This window comes from Neomonachus schauinslandi, chromosome 7 (assembly GCF_002201575.2).
Source record: "Neomonachus schauinslandi chromosome 7, ASM220157v2, whole genome shotgun sequence".
Taxonomy (NCBI): Eukaryota; Metazoa; Chordata; class Mammalia; order Carnivora; family Phocidae; genus Neomonachus; species Neomonachus schauinslandi.
The window spans coordinates 53,416,600-53,425,665 of NC_058409.1; the positions used below are offsets into that span (position 1 = coordinate 53,416,600).

General features: G+C 39.0%; 1 protein-coding gene across 2 annotated transcripts in view; it reads right to left on the minus strand.

The window, feature by feature from the left end:
- Positions 1-9,066, minus strand: part of FAM169A (family with sequence similarity 169 member A) — a 44,482-nt gene that overhangs the window by 1,749 nt on the left and 33,667 nt on the right. For both annotated transcript variants that reach the window (XM_044916850.1, XM_044916849.1), the window contains 4 exons: positions 7,440-7,479; positions 6,792-6,942; positions 3,399-3,555; positions 14-217 (listed from right to left, as the gene is read on the minus strand). In XM_044916850.1, the coding sequence (XP_044772785.1) occupies positions 14-217; positions 3,399-3,555; positions 6,792-6,942; positions 7,440-7,479 (552 nt within the window). The remainder of the gene's footprint in view (positions 1-13; positions 218-3,398; positions 3,556-6,791; positions 6,943-7,439; positions 7,480-9,066) is intronic.

The window sequence follows — 9,066 nt, forward strand, 5'->3', positions numbered from 1 at the left end:
ATTTCCCTCTTACCTTATCCTGTGCAACAGTATCAGGGGGTTTTGAAGATTCTACCACCAGTGGAACAAGAGTGGTAGAGTCTTCGCTGGAATTAAGAGACTGCAATTTTATTTCTTCATCTAAAACTTCACTGGTGGAGTCCTCCTCTTCAGTTATAAGTGAGGTTTTAAGAGTATCATCCATTATCTCACCATTCATAGGCTCTAATTCAGATTCCTACATCATTGGGGGGGAAAAGTAAGGACACAATTATAAGTTAACTTATTTGTCATGCAAGGTGGATCCATTCTCAGTCTCCACCTGTCATGCACCAGGACTCAAGATAAAGTCTACCACATTGCAGGGCATGAGTTAAGAACAGTTTTACTGAGAAAAGAGGAAATTTTTCAGGCAGGGTCAGTCAAAGAAAAGAACGCACAAGTAACCCAAACTCTCTCTGTTCTCGTGGAGACAGCAAAAGACCATGATGCTCTGTAGACGCAGTACAGGTCTGAGATGCAGTGAAGACACCCTGTCCCCTTCTTGTTCTTCCCTATAGGGCCATCAGGAGTGGAACCTTTTCAGTAAAAAGGCACCAGAGACTGGATTTGAGGCCAGCTCTTTCTCGAACACCAGCTGATCAGCACTTGGAATCCTTGGGGCCTGTGGGAAGTTATGGGTTACCCTGCCAGGGGGAGGAAGCACTGCCAGGCTTGTGGGAAGCTGAGTTTGGATACAGCTTCTTGCTAGAAGAAGAAAGGCCTCAGTCTCAGTTAGCTCACTGTCCAGTCAACTTTGGGTCATTTTTTGAACAATCCTACTCCTTCTATCACATTAAATATGGAAGTATCAGTGAGCTGATAACACAAACCTTCCAATTCTGAAACTCTTCTGCCAATGTTTATCAATGTAAAATACTTCTATTTAATGTTTAATAGTTCTAACGAATCTTAGTGACATTCTAATAGAGGGCATTTTATTACCATTATAAAAATTATAAAATGATGCACTCAAGGGCTCAGAAATAGGTTGGTATGGATTATGTAGGATTCCTAAAGTCACAGGGATAGGGAAATCAGGGACTTAGAAAAATTTATCTGGCCAAAGAGTATACAGAAAGTAGACTGCATACAGAAGGTAATTATGATAAAGCTCATGAAAGGATCAACTAGGGTAGGAAAAAATGCTGAAAGGAAGAAAGTGAGAAAAACAGCAAAAGTTTAAAAAAAACAGAATGTTGGTAATTAACTAAAAGTTAACTAAAAGTGAGAAGCAACAGATGAGAAAAACCTGTCCTTCAAGTTTTACGTTTGGAAATAGAAGGAAAGATTTAAAAAAAAAAAACAGGAAAAAAAGGCTCAATACAGAAGTGATAAAGAATAGAGATTATGTTGAATTTAAGATGATAAAATACATCTGTCTACATAGAATATTCAGAAGACAAGTAATACTGTGGCATTACAGTCTCAGTCAATATTCACAGTCTGGAGTTACTGGTCATCCCCACAGAAATGAGAGTTCAACCATTAGACTGGTACATTTTCATAGAGAGAACATGAACCAAGAGCAGAAAGTCAAGAACTGAGTCTTCTAGAATGTCCACAAATAAAGGGGAAAAAGGAGGAAGCACAACAGTCAAATAATAAATAAAACAAAAACAAAACTTCAGAAAGGAAAACCAAGAAACCAAAATACAGTGGTGTTATAAAGCTTACGTTATAAGGGCCTAGAGAATATTAAGGAAGACACAGTAGTCAATCTAGGTGATGAAAACCACTGGAAGTGGATTCAAGTGTCACTGGTGCCCTACAAGAGTATGTGCTCAATGTATTGCTGGACAAATGAAACCCATTACATGAAGTACATACAGCATAATCTTAAGTTTTTAAAACAAAAATAACAAATATATATTCCCATAAATGTCTGGAGGTACATTTTTAAACATGTGCTTTGCTGTCCAAATTTTTTACAAGAAAAAAATGCCACTTAAAAATGCAATTTCGGGGCGCCTGGGTGCTCAGTCATTAAGCGTCTGCCTTCGGCTCAGGTCATGATCCCAGGGTCCTGGTATCGAGCCCTGCATCGGGCTCCCTGCTCCGCGGGAAGCCTGCTTCTCCCTCTCCCACTCCCCCTGCTTGTGTTCCTGCTCTCGCTCTCTGTCAAATAAATAAATAAAAATCTTTAAAAAAAAAAAAAAAAATGCAGTTTCGGGGGGCGCCTGGGTGGCTCAGATGGTTAAGCGTCTGCCTTCGGCTCAGGTCATGATCCCAGGGTCCTGGGATCGAGCCCTGCACTGGGCTCTCTGCTCAGCCGGAAGCCTGCTTCTTCCTCTCCCACTCCCCCTGCTTGTGTTCCCTCTCACACTGTCTCTCTCTCTCTCCCTATCAATTAAATAAATAAATAAAATCTTAAAAAAAAAAAAAAAACGCAGTTTCGGGTCACCTGGGTGCCTTAGTCGCTAAGCGTTTGCCTTCAGCTCGGGTCATGATCCTGGAGTCCCGGGATCGAGTCCCGCATCGGGCTCCCTGCTCAGCGGGGAGTCTGCTTCTCCCTCTGACCCTCCCCCCTCTCATGCTCTCTCTCTCTCTGTCTCATTCTCTCTCTCAAATAAATAAATAAAAAATTTTTTAAAAAGATATTATAGAATAAGTTAAGAAAGTAAAATTGATAATGTAGTTTCACTTGTTCAGATGCTGGCTGCACTTGGCAAACATGTAAAAGACTTTTAAAGAATCTTAAGCACCTAGGGCAGAAGAAATAAGGACTCTCTAGAGAGCCAAAGATGGAAGACACTAAAGAAAAAGAGGAAGAAAAGAAGGTAAGGACAAATACTGGAAGAGCTGCAGAAATCAGGCCAAATAAAGAATTTACTTGGTCACGAAGGATTTTCCCATTTGTTTTCTACTGTTTAAAAAAAAAAAAAAAAAAGAATTTAGTTATTTTTCCAGGAATATGTAATCAATTGTAATCAAATATATATTTTGAATGATGAGTTTTATCCTTCTAACCAAGATACAGGTGCAAATGAGGCCTTATTGACCTAATGGCATTCTAACTGGTTCTATAAGATATACCTCATAGTCATATAATTTGTCACTTAAGTATGTTTACTCTCTCAAATTAATTTATATTTTAATATACAGAGGGATCTTACTACCTAAACATCCTCAATTTTACCTTTGCTGTAAGTCAAACTTTTAAAAATTCAGTTTGAAACACGAAACGATACTTATAACTTTATCCTCTCCCCACCTCCAGTACCTGACCTTGGCAGTATAGACATATGCTTTTTAGCATTAAACACAATTTCTACTGTGACTCTAAAATAGATCACCAGATTTTTCTAACAATTTATGAGTAAGAAAGTTAAAATTTAGTTTACTTTCAATTACTTTATTTAATAAGTGGGATCTCATACCTTTTCACCATCTTGCTTTTCCACACGTGGTTGGGTTTCTGGTGCAGGCCGAGCATCCTTATCACTACTTTCGTCCTCAAATTCAATCACACTTTGTTCAGGTTCTTCTTCCAGGAATTCTTCTGAGCTCTCTGATGTGCGTGCAGTAGATTCCAATCTAGGAAAGAAAACCACTCTTACTTGTTTTATTAAGGATGAATATAAAATTTTAGGATTGTGTTAATAAAGTAACACTTTAGAGAATCCACCAAGTGTTGTTCAGTCAATAAGTTCCAATCTTACAGGTCCAAAACCAATCTCCTCTTCTTACAAACTTGTCCTCTTTCCTACCTTGTTCTCTAGTTTGAGTAGTAACACACATCTCCTCAAACATGTAAGCTAGACTCTTCTTTTACTCTAACCGTACCTCATTGGCTCTCTTCTATTAGAATGAACACACATCCCAATTTACCTGAGACAGTCCAGTTCATAGCTTTTGTCCCAGCGTTGCCATAGTCACTAATAATGCCCCTTTCATTCTCAAAGATATCAGTTTGGACAATAAATGATAGTTTTGTTCTACCTCCAAAATGCCTTTCAAACATATCCCTAATTTTCTGTTCCCATTTATGGCCCCCCTTCAGGCCCCAATTCTCTCTGGACCACCATAACTTTGTCCCAACTCATCTTTGAACTTGCAGTACATACATTTTTTAGAAAAGCTGTGAGAGCTCTGTTTATATATACCCATCTGTACCTGTCACAGTCCAGCTCAGAAAATTCTGATGGTTCTCTACAGCTTAGAGAATAAAGTGTATCTCCTTACAAAGCCTAACATGACCAGACCCTCATATATATCTATATTTTTTACACCTGAAATCATCGAACATTTATTATCTTGTTTCTGTGGGTTAGGAATCCAGGTGTGGCTTAGCTAGGGACCTCTGGCTCAAGGTCTCATGGAGTTGCAATCAACCCAGCTACTGGGGATGCAGTCTTGTCTGAAGGTCTGACTGGCAGTGCTCCCTGCAACCATCCCAAGCCCTTACTCATGTGGTTGCTGGCAGCATTCAGCTCTTCATGCAGGCTAATAGACTGAGGACCCAATTCCTTGGGGACTGTTGCCATAGGGTACCCTCCTCATAGGGCTGCTCACAGTATGGCTACTTGCTCCCCCCTGCATGAGTTATCTTGCTGGGCCTCATCCACCAGGCAACGGAGGTCGTCTTGCTCATCATATTGCCAAATACTTTGATGAGTCGCTCATGCTGCTACAATGCCTGCTGGCCTGGGACCTGGACTCTCATATTTTTATTTCCTACTAGATGGTAACCTTTACATTACACATCAGTTATCCTTATTAATATTCTTCTTAGCTTTTTGCCTTTGCTCATGCTATATCTGCATGGTGTAATACAGTAGCCATAACACATGTCCAGATTTACATTAATTAAAATTAAATGAAATTAAAAATTCAGTTCCGAAGCTGTACTGGCCACACTTGAAGTGTTCAATGGACATACTAAGTAGGGCTGCCATTTTGGGCCGGGCAGATAAAGCACATTTTCATCATCACAGTAAGTTCTCTGGATAACCCTCGTATACATCAGGGGTCAATAAACTATTCCTTTAGGTTTTATGGGTCATATGGTCTCTGAACAAGTACTCAACTTTGCCATGGTAATGCAAAAGCAACCATACAAACATCTAAGATATGGAAGTGTTACAATAAACTTTTATTTACAACAATAGGTAGTGGATCAGATTTGATCTACAGACTATAGTTTGTGGACCAGCCCCCGACTAGAACATCTTCTCTCTTGACTCTGCTTGTTGAGTTTCAACTTCTCTTTCAAGCCCTGGTCCAAATGCCTAATCTCTCTATCCCCTCAATTAGATTCAATCAACTCTCTCCTCTGCATCCACACCATTTTGTACTTCTATTATTGTACCATCACAATCTACCTTGCAGTGTTCCTAACCTGTGTCACAGGTCTAGCTAGTTAATTAGAAACCACCAGGCAGTCAATTCTTCAAGGGCAAAGATGCAATTTTGTTCTTCATAGTAGCTGAGTAAGCATTCAAGCATGTAGTCTTACTGTTACTGTTCTATTTATGAAAAACAGGGGGCGCCTGGGTGGCTCAGTCATTAAGCGTCTGCCTTCAGCTCAGGTCATGATCCCAGGGTTCTGGGATCGAGCCCCGCATTGGGCTCCCTGCTCGGCGGGAAGCTTGCTTCTCCCTCTCCCACTCCCCCTGCTTGTGTTCCCTCTCTCACTGTGTCTCTGTCAAATAAATAAATAAAATTTTTAAAAAAAGAAAAACAAACAAAATCCTACAATAACTCTGGGATGTTCAATATAAATGCACTGTTATATTCCCTTCTAAAAAGGGTATTACATCAAAATGTTACACAGGAAGAAAACTGTAATTATCTTAACCTCTTCTCTTTCACAAGTTACTAGATTTAAATATTTAAATAGTTATATTTGCCTTTAACATTAATTTTTCACTAAAATAGAACATTTACATAATTACACAATTATCCAAATTTTAAATTATTTACATAATGACATTAGCAAAGCTACAAAATTTTCTACTTGAGTAAAATAATTTCACAGATAAAACGGCAAACCTATGAATGGTTAACTCAGGAACAACTGGTAGGACTATTACAACAAAAAAGTCTAGTTTTACTATAAAATTTGAAATCTTGCTTTCTTTAAGGTTCCCAGGAAGACAGAGGATAAAGATTTGACCCTAGTGTTCTACTGATTCAGCTGGCTATTAAGTTCCTAGAGGACGGGACTGAACCACTTATGGTTATCGCTAATTTGTGTTATATCCAGTAACCCAGTAAAATGAATCCATTATAAAATAAAACTTAGGGTTTTTAAAAAACTGACTAAACCTGAGCATTACTAAAAATTATAGCTACTATCAAAGTTGGGGTAATATAATCACCAGAATATTCTCTTGGATTTTCACACATGAGAGATTAAATTGTGGATTTATTTTACTTTCTTACTAGCATCTTCTCCCTGTAATATGTCAAAGTGAGTACAATCAGTAATCCTGTAGAAGAATTCAAATACAAACTCTTACACCAAGGTTATGTGCTACACAAACAATATAATAATAACTTCCATCTTAAATACTAAATACTAATAACATGAAAATAAAAAGGGGCACCTGGGTGGCTTAGTCAGTTAGCCGTCTAACTTCAGCTCAGATCATGATCCCAGGGTCATGGGATTGAGCCCCAAGTCAGGCTCCCTACTCAGCAGGGAGTCTGCTTCTCCCTCTCTCTCTGCCCCTCCCCCTGCTTGTGCTCTCTCTCTCAAATAAAACCTTTAAAAAAAATATGAAAATAAGAATAACAAAATAATGAGAGTAAAATAACCAATACTTTACTTGTTTATTGAAGCTGTAGGTGAAGTCTGGGATGTCTTTTCATCTTCTCCTTGAGAACTACTAAATTCAGAATCCTGAAACCGCTTCCCAATCTTTGGCCGCTTCAGATGACTACTTCGAGTACGAGTGGAAACTGGTGTTTTATCATGACCTGAGAAAAAACAGAACTACAATTAATTCAGTATGATCCTGAAAGGATTATCTGTTACAATATGTTACAATACACAGAAATCTAAGAACTATGCTAGCTTACGTATATTCCCACAATTAATCATTTCTTTCTATCAGGCCAAGAAACATCAGTCTTTTTTTCTAAATTATGGAATACCTTCACTTTATTCATTCCTCACATTTCCATATTGCCCCGAGCTCTGCAATGTATTTTTGCATTTTCACTTATATTCTCTCCCAATAATCTTGGGACATAAACAAGGTAGACATCACTCTCCCTATTTTACGGGTAAGGAAATGAGGAAAAAAGAGGTATGACAGCTTACTTTGTTCACACAGCAAGACTAGCGGTAGTGGTGGCATTGTAACTCAGTGCTAGATCTTAGAGTGGGATAAGTGTTCACTCACTCTAAGAGACATCTCCCACCCCTAAATTCTAAGCATCTCACATACTGGTAGATTAGCTGAATTTCTTACCTTCAGAAGTACTTGCAAAGGCATCTTTTAGAGAGTCAATCTAAAACAGAAATACAGATTAAAACCAAAAGTTTTATATCAGTTTTTCTCCCTATGAATCTACTTTAGTCGATGTCAAAGGAAATCTTGTGAAACATTTTTCAAATAGTACTTTTGGTATTCCCTATTCACCATTCATGGAAATTTACTAAAGAAATTAAAAGGTGATGTTACAGGGCGCCTGGGTGGCTCAGTCACTAAGTATCGGCCTTCAGCTCAGGTCATGATCCCAGGGTCCTGGGATCGAGCCCCGCATCGGGCTCCCTGCTCCGCAGGAAGCCTGCTTCTCCCTCTCCCACTCCCCTGCTTGTGTTCCCTCTCTCACTATCTCTCTGTCAAATAAATAAATAAAACCTTTAAAAAAAAAAAAAAAGTGATGTTACAGCCTCAGTTCATCCTGAGGCTGAGCCCTTACCAAACCATCTAATATGTTACATGCAACTCACTGGAGTTTCCTAGTGTCCTGTCCTCGGCTACCTCCTCTTCTCTGTCCATATGCTCTCCCTGTGTAATTTTATCTACTACCTTCACTTCAACATCTATTTGCTAATGAATCCAGATATACAATTTAATCTCCCCAACTTCTTTCCTGATTTCCAAAGCTATTTTTTATTTTTATTTTTTTTTAAAGGTTTTATTTATTTGACAGAGAGAAAGACAGCCTGAGAGGGAACACAAGCAGGGGGAGTGGGAGAGGGAGAAGCAGGCTTCCCGCCGAGCAGGGAGCCCAATGTGGGGCTCGATCCCGGGACCCTGGGATCATGACCTGAGCCGAAGGCAGACGCTTAACGAATGAGCCACCCAGGTGCCCCTCCAAAGCTCTTTTTTAAAGGAAATATGGCCTCCATCCAATTTCACAACCAACCTGTTCCAAATTGAACTCGTATTATTCTCTATCTTGGTTAATGGCAGTAACAGTTCAGTCAGCCATTCTGGCCAAAAACCTGTAAGTTAGTAATGATTTCTTCTTAACCTTCATTCAGTGAACTGGAAAGCCTGTCAATTCTGACTCGGAAGAATCTCTCAAAACTGCCCCCTCCTTCGTATTACCGATGCTTTCGTCATACCCTCCAACCTGATGACAACGATGCTTCCAAATCACAAATTGTGCTCTTTTGCTTTAAAAAAAAAACAAAAACAAAACCTTTAATGGTTTATCACTGCCTAGAATATAAATTCTCAACCTCTTCAAAACCAAATACCTCTTACATACTAAACATGCCATTTTCTTTACACCTGTTTGGTTTTGTTTTTGTTTTTTTTCACGTTAGCATTTGGAATGCCCTAACCCTTGTCACAAAACTCACACCTGCCCTTTGCAAGTCAGCTTGGTTGCTACTTCACCTATTGCACTCCTTGGGTAGAGTTACTCATACTCTGCTATGTACCTTCAAACACTTGCTATTTGCTCTATTAAGGGAATTATAATCCTGTAGTTTATTTATGTTTCCAATAATGGACGATCTACTTCTCTCATGCTTGTAAGAACCGTATCTTTGTACATCCAGTGCTTTCCACAGTATCTATTACATAAACTACTATTCATTCATTCATCACACACTTAATGAAACCCTACAACACAACAGGC